The sequence below is a fragment of the Babylonia areolata genome, chromosome 11 (assembly GCF_041734735.1).
Source record: "Babylonia areolata isolate BAREFJ2019XMU chromosome 11, ASM4173473v1, whole genome shotgun sequence".
Taxonomy (NCBI): domain Eukaryota; kingdom Metazoa; phylum Mollusca; class Gastropoda; order Neogastropoda; family Buccinidae; genus Babylonia; species Babylonia areolata.
In genome coordinates this window covers 32,080,483-32,099,096 of record NC_134886.1, presented here as the reverse complement: position 1 = coordinate 32,099,096, position 18,614 = coordinate 32,080,483, and the positions used below count along the sequence as shown (strand labels likewise).

General features: G+C 37.7%; 2 protein-coding genes across 6 annotated transcripts in view; one reads left to right on the top strand and one right to left on the bottom strand.

Annotated features, from left to right (window-relative positions):
• LOC143287659 (arf-GAP with coiled-coil, ANK repeat and PH domain-containing protein 2-like) overlaps positions 1 to 10,616 on the bottom strand; it is a 108,444-nt gene extending 97,828 nt beyond the window's left edge. For 3 of the 4 annotated variants that reach the window (XM_076595813.1, XM_076595814.1, XM_076595816.1), the window contains exons 1-5: positions 10,440 to 10,616; positions 5,371 to 5,428; positions 3,116 to 3,174; positions 2,602 to 2,662; positions 1,214 to 1,231 (exon numbers count right to left, since the gene is read on the bottom strand). In XM_076595813.1, the coding sequence (XP_076451928.1) occupies positions 1,214 to 1,231; positions 2,602 to 2,662; positions 3,116 to 3,174; positions 5,371 to 5,428; positions 10,440 to 10,492 (249 nt within the window). In that variant the 5' untranslated portion in view covers positions 10,493 to 10,616. The remainder of the gene's footprint in view (positions 1 to 1,213; positions 1,232 to 2,601; positions 2,663 to 3,115; positions 3,175 to 5,370; positions 5,429 to 10,439) is intronic. The other variant, XM_076595815.1, reaches the window with a different exon arrangement.
• Positions 10,617 to 10,828: 212 nt separating this feature from the next.
• The window catches only part of LOC143287662 (enolase-like), a 51,967-nt gene continuing 44,181 nt past the window's right edge, over positions 10,829 to 18,614 (top strand). For both annotated transcript variants that reach the window (XM_076595823.1, XM_076595824.1), the window contains exon 1: positions 10,829 to 10,953. The gene's annotated coding sequence lies outside the window, so the exon portion shown is untranslated. The remainder of the gene's footprint in view (positions 10,954 to 18,614) is intronic.

Below are 18,614 nucleotides of genomic sequence, written 5' to 3'. Positions count from 1 at the left end.
CACACACACACACACACACACACACACATGTAACTTTGCATGCGTGTCTTTTAAACCTTGTTAAGATTTAATTGACACTAAAATTGATTCTGATTTTGATTCCGATTCACACACACACACCAATACCAACACTGGCACTGACTCACACACACATACATTACATGCATTCACACACCCAAAGAAACAACATGAACACCATCATCTTTTGTATATCAGCTGTTAGAAAATTGATAATCTGAATAGTGGAAGGAGTCAAGAGGAGGAGGGTGGGAGAGTCTGGAGCATTGGGGGGATGTGATGGTCTGGGACCATGGTCCCCTTTTCAGGACAAACAAATTCCTTATCTGTCCCCCCCCCCGGAATCCCCTCACGCACACACACACACACACGAAAGAAAATTAAGCAACAGGCAACTAAATATAGACAAAGCATATAATACATTATAATTTATACATACCCTGATAAAAATTAATGAAAAAAAAATTGCAGACCAAGAATGAAGCAGTGCATTTTCACCAGCAATAGAAAAACATTGAAGAAAACAGTAGTGTATATCTTCTCATTTTTTTTCTTTCTTTCATTTCTTTTTTTTCTTCTTTTTTTAAATTTTTTTATACTGGTGACCGAATGAGTAAAACTTCCAAACAGACAGGAAGGATTGGCAGCAATGAATCTAATCATAGCTTGTACTATTTTCTAACCACTGACTGCATCTTGCCTGGACACATTTTGGCTGAAGCCAAATGAGATCCGACAAGAAATGAAAATATAAAAATTGACCGCCCCATGTCCTGGCAGTAAATTATATAATTACAACAAATAGGAATCAAGACAGGAAATGAAAACAACTGCCCAATGGATTGGCAGTATATTATATTACAAAAAACTGGGATTCAAGAAGGAAATGGTAGTATTGGTATATTAGTGTAAGTCAGACGTTACAAACAAGGCAACTTCACTGCCGCACAAACTCCATATATGCAGACCGTCAAAATGCAGACATCACCAGCAAAATGCAAGGTTACATTGGAACACACAGTGAAAGGACTCTTGATGAAAAGACAGAACAAGACAATAACAACTGACGGTGGCAGAAGATGCAATCGTAAGTATAACAAGACAGGACAAAACGATAATTATTGACAGGACACAGATGCAGCATATCAAGACATCACAGTGCCAAAACAAACAAACAAATAGGCAAATTACTTACTGCAACTTTGCTCCCATCCTGCCACACCCACATCAAAGCAGTCAGGCCAAGTTTCCCCAGCTTATACACTTTGATTATCTATCTCCTTTCCTTTTCTTTTCTTGTCTAGCATTTATAGACATGCCTTTTCTGTTTCTTGATCAGCTCATAGATGACCAGCTGACCTCATTCAGTTATTGTTAGTTTCCTTTTTTCAAAATGTGAAAGAATGTAGTGCAACTTGTGTGTAACAAATGTACCAATTCATGTGTTTCTCTTTTCCACTGACACCCCTTTTCATATCAACTTGTCTGACGTTTCTGAAAGAGATTATTCTAGCATTTGCATTTGCACTCATCATTTACAAAAAATGTAAGCAATAAAATTATTAAAAATAAGTTTACAACCCAAAAAATTCATTTCGAAAAGAAAACGAAAAAGAAATGTGAATTACAATGAACATGAGTGTGTTCTTTGATATATACTGTTAGAATATGTACTCAAAAGTGTGTCAATATTGCTGAAACCATGCTACAGATTCTGGAGATATTGTGACAAACTACTGCAATACATTTCAGTTATTTTTCTCAGCACCCACCCCCCACACACACACCCCATGACCCCCTCCCCCCTCCCAACCCCCTCTGCCCCTTTCTTCATTGGTACTGTTTCTTTCCTTTCTTTTGTGGTTTTGTTTCACCTTTGTACCCTCTGAATTTATAAATAACACACCAAAAAAAGCAAACAAATGCTGAAACCCAACCAAACAAGTGTGGATAAAGCAAAAACAAAAAGCAGCAGCTATAGATATCACTGACAGGTCAGACCATCTCAAGTGCTCAGCACAGTATTCATGTAGAAGTGCTTCCACTCCTCTGACACAGAGACACTCAACCAAACCCCTTTCCACTGGAGAGCCACTTTTTTGCAATGGGGTGATGAGGACGGGGAGGAAGGGGAGGGAGTAGAGAATTCAACTGTTTTATTCAGTTACTGATGGGAAAATATAATACACATACCAATAAATTATATGTATCATCAAACGTATCAAAAACTTTGAAGAAGAAAAAAAAAATAAAAAAATAAAAAAGAGGAAGAAGAAGAAAAGAAAACTCTCTCTCTCGTATATACGGGGTGGGGTGGGGAGGATATGTTCTCAACATTCTTAATTTTCTGTACTCGATTTTGGTCAAAGAATACAAAGAATACAACTATATGAATATCAAAATAACACTTACTACTCAATATGCATATCATGTATATTGTATGTGTTTATGGCAACAAAAAGCACTACTCATACACAGCTACAAACCTAAAAATGCATGTCACAGAGGGCATATTTTTACACTTGGCTTATGCAAAATGTACATGAGGGTTATACATCAAAATGACTGTTTTCCTATACATACCGCCACAAAGGAATCATCATTGAAGTAGCTTGCCAGATCCCTCACTCCTGTCACAAATCCACTGAAAGAAAATTACAGAATGGATGATCATGCATTCCACAGTACAAAAAATTATACAATTTATAACAAAATTGAAACAAAGCTTTTCTTCCCTGAAATTTTGTATGCAGATGAAATGTTAGGCACACGAACAAATTTGTTAAACAAACTACAATTTCAGTCTCATTCACTCAGTAAGAAAATGATTTGTGTGCAATTATCAGTGCATGTGTCTTTGTGTGCGCATGTGTTATTTGACTTATATTGATCATGTTTGTTTTGTACATAGACAGACAGACAGATAGATAGATATACTGATCTAGATAGATAGATACAGATGTAATATAGATACAATACATATAATATACACTAATACAGATATATACAGATCTTATATACAGATCTTTTCAGACACACGCACACAGACACACACACATCATATATCAAATAAATACAATTGAAAAACTGATCATACCTGCTTGCTGAACTGAACTGCTTCCCTGAATCAATCATCACAGTGCATAGTTTCACCAGCTGAAACAGACAGTGCTTCCTAGGTTTTCATCTTTCAATACATGTTCCATCAACTTCCAGTGTGTCTCTCTCTATAGTCTATGCATTTGTGTGTGTGTGTGTGTGTGTGTGTGTGTGTGTGTGTGTGTGTGTGTGTGTGTGTGTGTGTGTGTGTGTGTGTAATATATATACATATATGCACACACAAGCATCTTTCTTTGCAGATAATGTTTGTGAGTGTATGTGAAAGAGAGACAGACAGACACAGACAGACAGAGAGAGAAAGGGGGAAAGAGATACACGCACGTATCATCAGGCACAAATCACAGTGAAACACCAAACTGGCAGTCACAAGCAGAAGCATGAATTCATCCCTGCAACATGTATCAGGAAAATGCTACAAAACTGCCCCCTTGCTCTTCTCTTGCTTGTGCAGTTACACACACAGACCAGGTACAATAATGAATATGCACATAAATGACATCCTGACAACAATAACAAAAACCAAAAAAAACAAAAAAGAAAGAAAAAGATAATGGCTTAGCTGCTTACTGCACAATTATCTGTACAGCCTTCTCTGAAAAAATAAAACCAGCACCACCACAACAAACAAACTACATTCAAATTTCTTTTTCACATTAAAAAAAAAAGTTTATGGAGTCATAGTACTAACATGGCAATATCTTCTGAATCAAAACCATGTTACTCACATTGAAACACAGAGTACTCCTTCAAGTTATCCTGTAACTAGTTATAGTTGAATGATTTGGAAAATGCCACTAGCAAAAATTTGTTAACAGACCTTCCCACAGTAATTTGATACTGATCCTTTCCCTCCTCCTGTCTGGGAATCTAATTAGCAAGTCCGAAAGCAACCCTTCTCACATCACATGTCGTTAATAAGGAAAAAGACTTCTCTGGGTATGAGTGTGATTAGCGATAGGTGGAATAGCTCATTAACATTGAACAGCTCATTTACACTGAACAGCTGTTTAACTGCCAAACAATAGGCCTAGTTTGCACCAGTTTGACATGGTACACCATACAATACATGACATCAAACAACTATTTAACTGCCACGCAAAACAGTGGGGTTTACCCAAATGACTGTGTAACTGACTAACTCATAAATTGTGCAGCTGTTGTATTCTGTAACATGAATATGCTCTCCCTGCACCTTTCACTGTTTCAATCTCTGAATATATCAACATGGCAGCAAATGAATGAGCAATGGTTGTACAGTTCACTTGAGCAAGAAACAATAAATGAATATTATATGTACAGAGACTGAGAGAGTTTTTCAAGTCTCCAATTTTTGTACCCCCTTTGAATTTCAAACTGCTGCAGAGCATGATATTCTTTATTATTAAAAAATATATATATATTAAAAATGTTTTTTTAATATCATCATTTCCCACTTTGGATTGGAATGTGACTGCAATAATGAAATGATACTTGTGATGATGCCACTGATGAGCAAAGAAATACTGAAAGACAATCACCCATTGATATCATGCATTAATTCTATAAAATCAAATTAGGTACACTTAGTAAGTCTTACATCAGTTACAACCTACAGTGACATGTATCAAGCAACATTTTCAAAAACCTTTCTTCTTCTTCTCCTCTTCTTCTGCGTTCGTGGGCTGCAACTCCCATGTTCACTAGTATATACTCGAGTGGGCTTTTATGTGTATGACCGTTTTTAACCCACCATGTAGGCAGCCATACTCCACTTTCAGGGGTGTGCATGCTGGGTATGTTCTTGTTTCCATTACCCACCGAACGCTGACATGGATTACAGGATCTTTAACGTGCATATTTGGTCTTCTGCTTGTGTATATACACACGAAGGGGGTTCAGGCACTGGCAGGTCTGCACATATGTTGACGTGGAAGATCGTAAAAATCTCCACCCTTTACCCACCAGGCGCCGTCACCATGATTCGAACCCGGCACCCTCAGATTGAAAGTCCAATGCTTTAACCATTTGGCTACTGCGCCCGTCAAAAACCTTTCAATCAGCATGTAAACTATATGCTTCTAGATGCTAATTATGCCATGTCCTTCAAAGATCTTTCCTTTCTCTGAAGATCCAACCCAAAGGCAACTGGCCTTGAAATAATGAACAACACAACCACACTGCTTTACACAGGCTAAAATGTTTTAGTTCTAAACCTGTACAACTCAAGACTAGAAAACAAAGAAAGCAACTTACTTTTTCTAGGCGTCCTTCCAAAGACTCAATGTCATTTTCTGCCTCCTCCAATGACTGCCTGGAATTTAAAATACCACTTCAAGATCTACAGTTTCAGTTTCTCAAGAAGGTTCACTGCATTCGGACAAATCCATATATGCTACACCACATCTGTTAAAAGATGCCTGACAGCAGCATAACCCAATGCGCTCGTCAGGCCTAAAGTGCATGCTCATATATATTATATGTGTACCTATCAGAGTTGATTTCTTTTTACATAATTTAGCCAGAGGATAACACTCTCATTGCCATTGGTTCTTTTCCAGTGTGCCAAGTACATGCTGGATACGGGACCTCTGTTTATCATCTCATCCGAAAGACTACCCCTCAGTTTGACTTTCCAGTCAAACTTGGGAGAAAGGGCGAGAGCGGGATTCGAACCCACAACCTCACGAACTCTCTGTATTGGCAGTTGAGCATCTTAACTATTCTGCCACCTTCCTCCTTGAATTAACATATCAAGATCTGCAAATTTATACTGAATATACTACCACCACCACAAAATTACCATTAGTTATAAATAATAAGAGAGAATCATTACAACATATTTTGATGATCTCATTCTTTCTTGAATTTGAATATTTGAAAGTCAGAAGAATACATTAGACTGATTAGTATTATTATTATATTATCTCTCTATAAATCATAATGTGTGTGTGTGTGTGTGTGTGTGTGTGTGTGCATCTGAAGTGTGTCTGGGATTAGATTTAGAAAGGCAAGGCGTCTGTGCGTGTGTGTGTGTGTGTGTGTGTGTGTGTGTGTGTGTGTGTGTGTGTGGGTCTGTGTGTTTCCGTGCGTGTGTCTGTAAGTGTGCCTGAGATGCCTCTGTGTGTGTGTGTGTGTGTGTGCGTGTGTGTGTGTGTAAGTTATATTAATGGTCTTGTGACAGGCTATACTGACAGAATAATCTCCTCTGACCTCCAGCATCAAAGGTCAAGGTCACAATACAGCATATTGAAATGGCTTGTTGATGTGTACAAGAGCGATAAGGCCATACAGTCAAGGTGAAAATATAATGTAAAACAACAGCTGTATCAGCATCATGGATGAACATTTACAATAAAACCACAGCTCAATCAGTATCACATTCTCTGGGGTTTTCAAAAACACTTTATGTTGTGACCTTGAACTTTGATCCCGCACCTTGACTCTATGGTCTTACTGCTCTTGTACAGTCAACAAACCATTTCAATGCGCTGTATTGTGACCTTACCTTTGATGCTGGAGGTCAAAGGAGATTATTCTGTCACTATAGCCTGTCACAAGACCATTAATACAACTTAGATTATAGTTAGAACTTTGATTTCAATTGCAAGCCCTATCAAACTTCTCCTAGAAACTTTGCCCTAATGATGACCTTGACATTTGGCCTCCCACCCTCATAATCATATCTGTTTAGAAAAGGGGATAATCAGAGAGGTTTCATCATTCATAATCACCATCCCACCAAGCATGATTTGTACAGCACTTAAAATAGCACAGCTGATGAAATGACACTATAAGTTTACAAACACATTAGGCAATAGATAATTAATAAAAATGGTAAAAATGGCAACTGATAGTGATACAGTCACACAAACTATGAATGTAGTGACACAAACTGTCACAATGTCAGAGCCAACCTGATCCAAACTGGAAGTATTACTTTTTTTTTTTTTTTTTTTTTGTTTTTGATAGTCAGTCGTGTCCGACTATGACCATCAGAACAGCAGAGGAGGCAACTGCTGTTCCCAATATTTGGGCTAGAATTTGATTATAGTGGAGAGTGTCTTGCCCAAGTACATCCCCACTCTCTCGGCCAAGAGGGTTTTAGGACAGTCGGCGTTGGGATGGTTCCCAAAGGCCAACTAGCCCACAAGGCTGCAGCACTAAGAGCCAGTGCAATTTTGCCTCCTAGTTTGAGAGTAATAGTCCTTCACAAAAGACTAAGCTGTAAATGGTTTCCCACTGACTGGAGAAACCATTGATAATACAGCTCTCACTTTGCTGTTGGCCCAAATGTAAACTTATGTCAATCTGTGATATAAGCCGTGTGTTGGGCCTATAATGCTAAGATTTGCGGAAGAAATTAAAGGACATATATAATAATATATATATATATATATATATATATATATATATATATCCAACTCTGCTGACAAATGAAAAAAGGTGTTTCAACTTTCCTATCTTGGTCTTCACTTATAGAGATCTACAGTCCAATCTTGGCCTTAGAAGAGATCTACTGCTGTCTATATACAGTTAAGTTCTTAAACTTCCAAAAACTCTGCCTTTAAGTTTAACCCTTAAACACCGACAGCAGGTGTTTACCTCTAGATGCAACACAAGTGGACAACACATGTTTACCACTACAGGCAACATATTCTGATCAAACTGTTTGAGTAACTTTCCATGACGCTCTTCTCTGCCCTGAATCACACAGAGTCACTATATTTACACTGAGTTGTTTTTTTTTTTTTTGGGGGGGGGGGGGTGTGTGTGAAAAATTAAGCATGCGAAAGTTCTATGATCAACCTAGTACTTCTAATGGAATTTGTTTCATAATAGCATACCTTAGCTTACACTGTAAACATTATTATGCAGGGCAGTTCAAATTCTCAATTTGCTGCTGACATCAATTCTCGGGAAGAAACTGACAGCAGTGCTGACTTGCCATTCAACACAAATGATGAAAATGAAACAAGTGACTCTCTCTCTCTCCCCCCACATGTTTGAGTCCATGAGTGTCGGGCATGTGTATTGTTTGATGTACATTTTACTTTTTAGTGGGTTTTCTTCCTTCTTTACAACTTAGAAAGCTCGGTGTTTTGTTTAAGTGGTAACTTGGTGTGACAGCATTGTGCACAAGAATATGTGTGTGTGATTAGGGGTGTTTGGGGGAGTATGAGGGGCGGGGGGTGGGGTGGGGGGCTGCATGTACATGTGTGCATCCATATGTACAAGCAAGTGTGTTGTATGTTTAAATTTGTGCATGGGGGGAGGAAGAGGGGGAAGGTACATATATATGGGTAATGCTTTCATGCTTGTATGTTGTTTTTACTTGCTGGAATGGGAAATTTTCTTTGTTTTATAGGGATATTTTGTAAAGTCTGAAGTCTAAAATCTGAAGTGTAACTGATGAATACAAAGAAAACCATGTGGCAGCATATCACTGTTTGTAACCTGTCAACAAATACATTAAAAACTGAAGGAAATAATCTTTTATTACAAGAAATGAAGAATTGCAAAAAAAGCTACAATCTCTTTTCATTAATCAATATAGGACTAGAATTAGCATGGTTTATTGAATGGTTCCAAAGACTATTAATAATTAATTATAGCAAAACCCCCCCATGTCTCAGTCAGTCTTCTGCAAAGGTAGTTTCCTGCTGTGCTCTGGCTAAAGTAAGACTGACCTAGTTTCACACCAGACACGCTGACTGAAAGTGGTATACCATAAGGATTAAATATGTCTGAGTTCTGAATTTCAATGACACCAAAGAAAAAATGTTTGTTGAAGCTCTTCTGTGGCCCATTCAACAAACAGAAATTGATACAGATGCAGCAAAAGTGGGCACACGAAAGGAATAGTGTCTACAGCCTCCAAAATGAAGTGAAGTACTGACCTGTTAGTCACATGTGTGTGTGTGTGTGTGTGTGTGTGTGTGTGTGTGTGTGTTGGTCACCTGTATGTGTATGTCTGTGTGCACAACAGACTGTCTTAGTGTCTACCTGGGTAGAGCCAACTGAAAGCTGTCTTTCGGTTCTTTTCATTTGTTTCCTGTGTCATTCAGTCAGGTTTCAGTCACACACACACACACACACACACACACACACACAGAGTCACACACACACACACACATATATATATATATATACACACAAACACACACAATCTCAACAGACATGCAACATTTTATCTGTATGACCATTTTGGTGGGGGTGGAGTTGGTGGGGGGTGGAGTTTTTTTGTGTTTTTTTTTAACCCTGCCATGACGGCAGCCATACTCTGTTTCCGGGTATGTTCATGCAGGGTATATTCTTCTTTCCAAAATTCACAGGATTACAGGATCTTTAATGTGTGTATCTGATCTTTTGCGTGCATATACACACAATGGGTGTTCAGGCACTAGCAGGTCTGCACATATGTTGACCTGGGAAATAGGAAAAATCTCCACTCTTGACCCACCAGGTGTTGCTGATGACAGAATTGAACTCAGGAAACTGTGTGTGTGTGTGTGTGTGTGCATGCACACACATACACATGTGCATGTGTGTGAGAAATATATGTTTTGACAGCCAAAGCATGCCTACTTGTTGCTTAAACTCAGTGAAAGACTGAATAATCTAAGTCATGAATTTGGATAATGAAAAAATGCAAAGAGCATGGCAATTTATACAATTTATATACAATTTATACTAAAAAGGTTACCTGAAAACTTTTCTATTGATAATATACAATATTTTATACCAAGGTAGACTAAACCGCTGATCTTGCATACCGGAAACTTCATTTTGAATCAGATGTAAAGTGTACACTATGCCTCTGGATTTACCAGAAAGACTAATGTGAATCATCTTCAAATTGTTCAATTAACTTAAACAACCATTGGAACAGCTTCTTTGGGTAAAAACTTAGGCTGTCTTTAATTTGTTGCAAATCTGGATTATGGAGAATTCTCCAAATTAGACATGAATGATAATGTGAACAAGTACAAATGTTGTATCATTATTACTCATAGTAATAGACTTAGTAAATCGTCCAAAAATTCTGATAGGAAAAAAAGCAACAGTAAGTTCAACGTGGAAGGAAGTATTTATTTCTAAATGCTGAATATAATGCTTTTCGTTGTTTTTGAGATTTATGTCATTCACCCTGAATTTACATGATCAAGTTAAGATCTACTAACATATTACACTGTAAAAGGCAAAGCCACAGGGCAAAATGCACCTGTCGGTACTACAATGCTAGAATTGGTTCCTGCCGACGCACAGAATACAGACGATAGGCAAACCTTAACTTATTATTTTATAATCAAATCACACATTACCGGAATTTCGGCGAGTCCTTAAGGCACTCCTTGAAATCCACAGCCTGTCTCATCGTTACTGTGTTTTTATCACTGATGTTCTCGATTCTGTGTTACATTACCACCAAAAATCAAAACCGACGGTTGCCGTACACACTACACGCCTCATCAATATTTTTCCTCCACCTACTTCCATGTTTTCTTATACACTTCCGGTTTTACAGAGCTTCTGCTACAACACAGTTTTTTTGTGTTTTAAAAAAAATAGAAATTAGTGGTACGATTTTCAACTATTAAAAGTAACTAGAATTCAAGACCTTAATAGAATCAAAGTATTACGACCCTTTTACTTTACAATAATAAAATCTCAAGTTGAGCGAGGATGACCTTTACTTTTGTCAATGTCAAGGCCGAGATTACGTGAGGTCAAGGTCCTGCTATCTCAACCGTCTGCAACAGATGAGTTTTTTCTGAAGAAGGTTTCGTCGTCTGGAATACTTCATTTTTACAAAAGTGTCTGTTGCAACGCCGATTTGTAAGTATTTTAAATTGACAGACGTTAACAATTGTGTGAATAGATATTAGTGCATAGTACTTTCCAGTGAAGCGATTTGAAACGAGATGGAAGAACGCTGATGACAGAACCTTGATAGCGAATTGAATGAGGATGTGATCTCGATATCCACATGGACAAAAAGCTCTCCTTCTAAGATCACAGGGCCCATACAACATCGAAAGCCCACCAGAACTGCAGGGTTGATAAGCACTTTCGACAACCAAACAAAAGATACACGCGTTCAACGCGTTCCAGATTTGCACGTTTCTTTACCAACTTGTATATGGATTTGTCCGAACGCAGTGAGCTACTGAAACTGAAACTGAAACTTTACTAACAGAGTAACAAATGTTTGGAATAATTTGTCACAAGACGTTGTTTCAGCAGGAACAGTGAATACATTTAAAAACAAGAGAGGCAAAGGCTTCAAGACTCACTTGTGATACACTTTAAAAAAATTTTTTTTTTAAATAAAATCGTTAAAATGTGTTCTGTATTTTTTGTTATAAAGCTTCGCGTTTAAAAAAAAAAAAAAAAAAAAGAAGTCCTAACCAGATTCGAACCCCGTGTGTTCGGGTGAGAAGAAACTGCCTTATCCATTACACTATAGTGGCTTCTTAACTGACGTTCTAAAATTTAACATTTGAACATACTTTTTTTAAAGGGCGATAAATCAATTGCGGTATTCGCAGTGAGAACACTGTTTAAATCATATTATTCTGGTGTATCTTGGGCATTCAAAAAATCTTTAAGGGCAATAAAAAATTCTTTTTAATGGCTATCGCCGCAGTCACACTGCAACATTTAGCCGTTTTCACTAGATCTAGATAGATGTACAAGTTTAGTTACACCCGCCGGGAATGTAGTACGACACGGTTGATTCAATTTCTCTTTTATGTTCATTCTAGTTTTATAGATTTAAAGTTGATATGAAAATTTAGTATTTTGTTAAACTAATAACATGTAGAGCCAAGTACAAGTACTTCTAAACGTCGTAAGAAGTGAAAAGGACTTCATTTTGAGAAAAGTCAAGACTGGAAATTTTTTCATTTCATCGTAATCAGTTCAAGGGTATTAACTCGCATGGTTTACAATTTTGAACTGTGAATTCCGACTGATTCTGTGGATATTTTTATGGCAGTTTGGGGCATAATCCAGTAAGTGATGAGGCGTTCACAAATCTTTCTCTGAATAAATATTTAACGGTCTCCTTCTCCAACTTTCCATCACATGTTATGGTGTATTGTCCATTGAATATAGGATTGAATGGGCAGGTCAACAACTTGAAACAAAATGGCATTGTTTGCGTTCGCGAAGAATATGAGCACGCGCTTTGAATGTGTATAAATATGTGTATGCAATTGATTTTTGCCCATGACCTTGAGGGCTCAGCCAATAGATCTGTAAAGTCCACTCGTCATATTGATTTTAGTATTTTCCGAAAAAGACCACTTGGGCGAATGAATATAGTGAAAGCCCTGTACACTGAGAGTAAAACACACAAGCTTTTTATGTATTGAGTATAATTTCAAAATGTAATGTTTAAGATGAGAAAGATCAGTTTAAAGCAAATTAAGTCCCCTGGCATTAATTACAGAGTAATTTCCCTTTTTTACTATCTGCACCAAAACGTTTGCAAAATACCTAAAACTTCCATGCTTAGCAAAAGAAGTTCCTGTTTGAACAAAAAAATGAAAATAATGACTACTCTTGTTGTTGTGTCAGAATATCAGATCGAAGTGCCAAGTTTAGAGAATACAAAAAATATAAATATAACAGTAAATGCAGTTTGCATATAATTAGGCTTCATTTTTTATTTTTTTGTGCCCATCCCAGAGGTGCAATATTGTTTTAAAGAAGATGACTGGAAAGAACTGAATTTTTCCTATTTTTATGCCAAATTTGGTGTCAACTGACAAAGCATGTGCAGAGAAAATGTCAATGTTAAAGTTTACCACAGACACACAGAGACACACACACACATTTTGTGTTGATTCAGAATCTGTATTATATGCTTTAAACTCATCAGATTGTAAGAACAAGTCCAAAATAATAATAGAAATAAGTCACATTGTACATCTTTTGAATTTGAGAGGACCACATATAACTTTTTGTTGGGTTCCTTCTCACCTTGGTCTCCTATATAATGAATGGGCTGATAGGGCTGCAAGAAAAGGTGCAAAACACCAACAGGGAACCACAGACCTTTATGTGCCTTTGTCTGTACAAGAGGGGTACCGCTTACTAGAAAAAGCATCATGGAGCAAAGTTAGGGAAGTATACCAGCAAAATGGCAAAGTTTTCAATAAAAGTATAAATAATATTCAGCAACCGAAATCTATCAGTCAGGCAAATACATTCAGTAATTTATTCAGATTAAGGCAAATTCAGGCATTATCAAACAAGATAAAGCTGAACGCTTTTGTAACAAAGTTCAGCAGAGATGTCAAATGCATATGTGGAGAATCTATTTCAAGCAAACAGAAACTCCTTGAATGTCAGAGTCTGAAATCGTTTTTACCAAACTTCTCGGAAAATTCTTTTGAATGTATTTTTGACAATTTCAAGATGTTATCTGCTATTGCAGAAAGTTTGCTGCATAGTCCAATTGGACATTTGTTATAAATATAATTGTTACAGTTGTTTGATGTTAGCGTTTCCTTCTGTATTGTGCCTGTGTCTCCCTTTTTAATGTCTTATTTTTTCCAATGCTCTGTATCTTCCCCCCCCCGCCCCCCCCACACACACACATACATACACATCATTCATCACCCTCTGCCCAATACCATTCCCACCTACACGCTCAACAACCGAACACCGGGTTAAAACATAGACTCACTTTGTTTACACAAGTGAGTCAATTATCTTGATATTCATTTTAAAAATTTTAAATACAAAACTCATTTACATATTAATTGATTTTTTTCAAGCATTGCGCACTCAATGTTGAAAAATGCACCAGACATATGTGGGGACTCTCTTTTTCTTCCCCACTTCAAGCGGGCAAAAGGCCTTGTCAAGCCTGCACGCCTTGATATTGATATGATATGATAACTGTACGCTCTGTCTGTCTGTATTACTGTATTATCTGTCTGCGTGTCTGTGTTAATCTTCTTGCGGTATGATTGTCATATTCCCTTTCTCGTTTCCTGTTTCTATTTGTTTCTCTCTCTCCCCTCCTCTTTCTCCATCTCTCTCTCTCTCCCCTCTCACTCTCTCTCTTTCTCTCCCCTCTCTCTCCCCCCTCCTCTCTCTCCCTCTCAACCCCACCCCACCCCCCCACTCTCTCTAATCCTCATTGACCAAAAAAGAACTCATTAATTCTTCTTTTTTTAAATTTTTTTTAATTTATTTTTTACTTCAACATGTTTTGTAAAGCTTTGCAACAGTAGCTGGCGTCTTATAAGCAGTATGATTTGATTTGATAATGGTAATAAAGTATTTGGAACTCATGAAGATCTTTTCAGACTGAGCGGTCCTCCTCCGGTTTTGAAAATAGCTGTACCTTGTTGATCAATTTCGCCTTACAGAATTGACTCGATTCAGCTTCTGGATGCTTTTCAAATTGGAAAATGGATGGTGGGAATTGTTGCCTTTTATGCTTTGCCGTGGTATCAACTAAACACACACACACACAAAAGCAAAAATTAAACAAACAAACTTTTGTAGGTGTCTGTGTATGTCTGCCTCTCTCTCTCTTTCTGAGTTCTCTCTCTTTCTCTCTAAATTTCTCTCTTTCTTTCACTCTTGTTCTGTCTGTCACTTTCTCTCTTTCTTTCTCATTTCTCTCTCCCCATTTCTATCTCTCTTTCTTGACTGTCTCTGTGTCTGACTTTCTTGTCTCTTTCTGTTTCTGTCTCTGCCTCACTCACCATCTGTCTCTTTCTCTCATTACCTTTTGTTATTATGGATAGATAACACAGATTCATTTTGTCAATATTTTGACTTGGTATATCAGAAATAAACACACATACATATCGTTATAAAAAATATATGTACACAGTTCTGACCTCTTATGTTCATTGTGAAAAGAATAATTTGAAGATTAAGTACATGTTGTTTTGAAATGTCCCGTTTTGTTTGACCTATGTGAAAAATCTATCGAAAGAAGTATGTTTATTTCAATTCCATTTGCTGATGACATCTACGGATGACAGAGTTATAGGTAACTTGGCAAATGCTTATATGAAGCTTTTCACTTAAGATGTATCGTTCGTTCTTTAGTTTAACATCTTTTCACTGTAAGTGATATTAGACGAGTGTAGGAACAAAATTGAGGTAGGGAAAAGAAATTACTGTGTATGCATGCGAGTAAGTGAAAGTGTGTTTGTGTGTGTGCGCGCGCACGCATGTGTGTGTGTTACATATAGAAAATGATTGATTTATGATAAGAAAAGAAAGAAAGAAAAAAAAAGAAAAGCATAACAGTATGACATCTTTCTAATGAAAAACTAATCTTTCTAATGAAAAACTAGCAACTATAACAGCGAACTAATTGGACCATTTAAAATGGATTTTAAAAAGTCATACATTAGCAATGGACTGCTGAAGATTGTCAACACTGAAGATGATTTCAGTTCAGGGATATCAGACTTTAACATATGGCAAGTTAGTATATGAAAGTCTCTCTGAAAGCGTTTGATATCAACCCTGACTCCTGGGAGGAATCTGCAGTGGACCGTGACAAATGGCGCGCTGCTGTGCACAAAGGCGCCAGGTTGTGCGAGGCCAACAGGACTGCTGCAGCTGTTGAGAAGAGGCAGGCCAGAAAGTCACGGGCAAACAAGCTCCCTGACAATGATATGCCTGTCTTTGTCTGCCCCAACTTTCAGCGAACATTTCGTGCGCAGATTGGACTATTCAGCCATCTGCGCACTCACAGATAGATTCATGAGCATCCTTCCCCCCACCCCACCACCACCCTCCCCCCATCCCCCATCCCCCATCTGGATGACAACGATGGTCATCATCGATCTCGATGGACACACCACCACCATATGATCGGCTATTATGTGATTATGAGCACCACAGATGCAAGAAACATTACCGTCATACTTGGTCTTAAAACAGTTCATTTTCCATCTGCAGATTAGAGAAATGATTTTCCTCTTATGAAAATCATGTAATATATAGTTATGTCATAATTAACTGTTATACCTGTGCTGATGAATATGTATATATGTACATAATCATAATGATGCTGTTATCGCCCCTTGTTCATTTAAAGCTATGGCCTTAATGAATAAACCATCTAAATCTAAATCTGAATTTCTCTCTCTCTCTCTCTCTCTCTCTCTCTCTCTCTCTCTCTCTCCATCTCCCTCCCCTCCCCCCCCCCAAACCCCCTCCCCCCCGCCCCACATACACACCCGCTCTCTATCTCTGATAGAAAATTTCTCCCATCATTGCAATGTGTATCTATTAGTATATTACTTATTAGTGCATTTACATTTGCAGTAGTGTGTTACTTGATAACATGCAATATATATATATATATATATATATATATATATATATATATATATATATATACACACACACACACACACTATACATTGTGTGTTTGTGTGTGTGTGTGTCTTTTTTTCTTTGTATTTTATTAACACGATACTTGTACCTGTGTCTTGTCTTGTCTTGTCTTGTTTTGTCTTGTCTCTTCTCTCTCTCTCTCTCTCTCCCCCTCCCTCTCTCCCCCTCCCTCCCTCCATGCCCTCCCCCCATGCCCCCTCTCCTGCCCCCTCCCCCTGTTCTCTCTCTCTGATTTTCTCCTATTATTGCTATGTGTATCTCTGTTAGAACTGTATTAATATTTTCAATAGTACAGCAGACTGGAAGTATGGGAAGACAGCTGGGACATGAGGTTTCATCCTGGCAAGGGTCACCCTGACCTGGGCTTTCTCAGGACAACCCTGAAGATACACACAAAGGGAATGAAGGACAGGGATTACAAGACATTCGTTGGACCAGTCCTAGAATATGCATGCTCCGTTTGGGACCCTCATAATAACAACCATTTCTTGAGCTTGGAGGCTGTCCAACATCAAGTTGCAAAGTGGGTGTACCAAAGGTACAGAATAATCTCCAGTGTAGATGACATGCTGACCAGACTGGAATAATAATAATAAGAAAAATAATAATAATAATATTTTATTTTTAAATAGGGCTATAATACAAGCATAAACAAGCTCTAAGCGCTTTACAATCCAGTACCTAAAGTGAAACAAGAAAGCATGTAAAAAGTAGTAGAAACATAAAAACAGAATCATTGATATTATAAAAAAAACACAATGCATAAAACTCACAAAGTAACATACTATCAATACTACAACTGTTACACTCCAACACTCACACTAACACCCATGCACAGACACACGCATGATTAAACGGCTGAGATGACAGCAATTTTCACTTAAAATACATACATGTAAAAAGGAACATAATTGTAATCTGCATGCCACAGATTTTGTAAAAATTGTAAAATAAAATTTTGGATAGAAAAGGTAAAAGGGGTAAAAATCAGGTCATTCTCCCTTTTGAACCACACCACCACCATCTATCTACCCACTCCCATTCTCTCTACTCTCCCATCACACACACTCACTTTACCATGGGCCTGGGACAACTGCACTGTTTGAGTTATGACAAGTACTTTTTAAAGAGATAAGTTTTAAGATTTACTTTAAAGGTAGATAGATGAGTTGTTTGTCTGAGATTAATAGGCAGAGAATTCAATGTTGTTGGGCCGAAGACGGAAAATGACCTCTTTCCACAGGAGTTAAGGAAGTATCGGGGAACAGTTAGCTGGGAGGAATCAAGAGATCTCAATTTTCTGTTTGGCAAGTATGGGTTAACAAGCTCAGAAAGATATGAGGGTGTGGTATCACAATTCAGGCACTGAAAGCATAGGCAGGCAACTTCATATTCAATTATGGCTTGAACAGGCAACCAATGAAGTGTCTGCAGGAGAGCAGTAGCACTCTCTCTCCTCGACTTTTTAAGGATGATTTGAGCTGCACTATTCTGTATTTTCTGGAGCTTGTAGAGTTTATCATTGGGAAGGCCAGCAAAGAGAGAATTACAATAATCTAGCGGGATAAAATGAAGGCAACAGCAAGTTTGTTGGCAGCATCAACAGACAGGATGGGGTGGATTTTACTAATCTTACAAAGCTGAAAGTAAACTTTACACAGGTGGTTCACATGAGTTTCCATCGTGAGGGATGAATCGAGGTAAAAACCAAGATTGCGGACAGAACTAGAAAAAGAAATTTCGATGCCAGAACAAATGATAGACATTGTGTTTATCTGCTTGAGCTTATTTTTATTACAAGTCATTCATTTTTAGTTTGTTTTGTTTCATCCACTTTGGTACATTTTCTATACCAGTTTTAAATTTAGAAGCTAAACATGGAATTTCAGAGGGAATAGTAGAATCATGCAGTTGAGAATCATCAGCAAACAGATGATAGTGAGGTACAGACTGTTGGATGATCAAACTTACACATTGTGTGTACATTGTAATGAGTACAGGTCCCAGGACGGAACCTTGAGGTACCCCATATCTGAGCACAGACAGAACAGACTGGTTTCCATTTACAAGGACAGAGTGTGAGCGACCTGATAAGTGGGAATGAAACCATT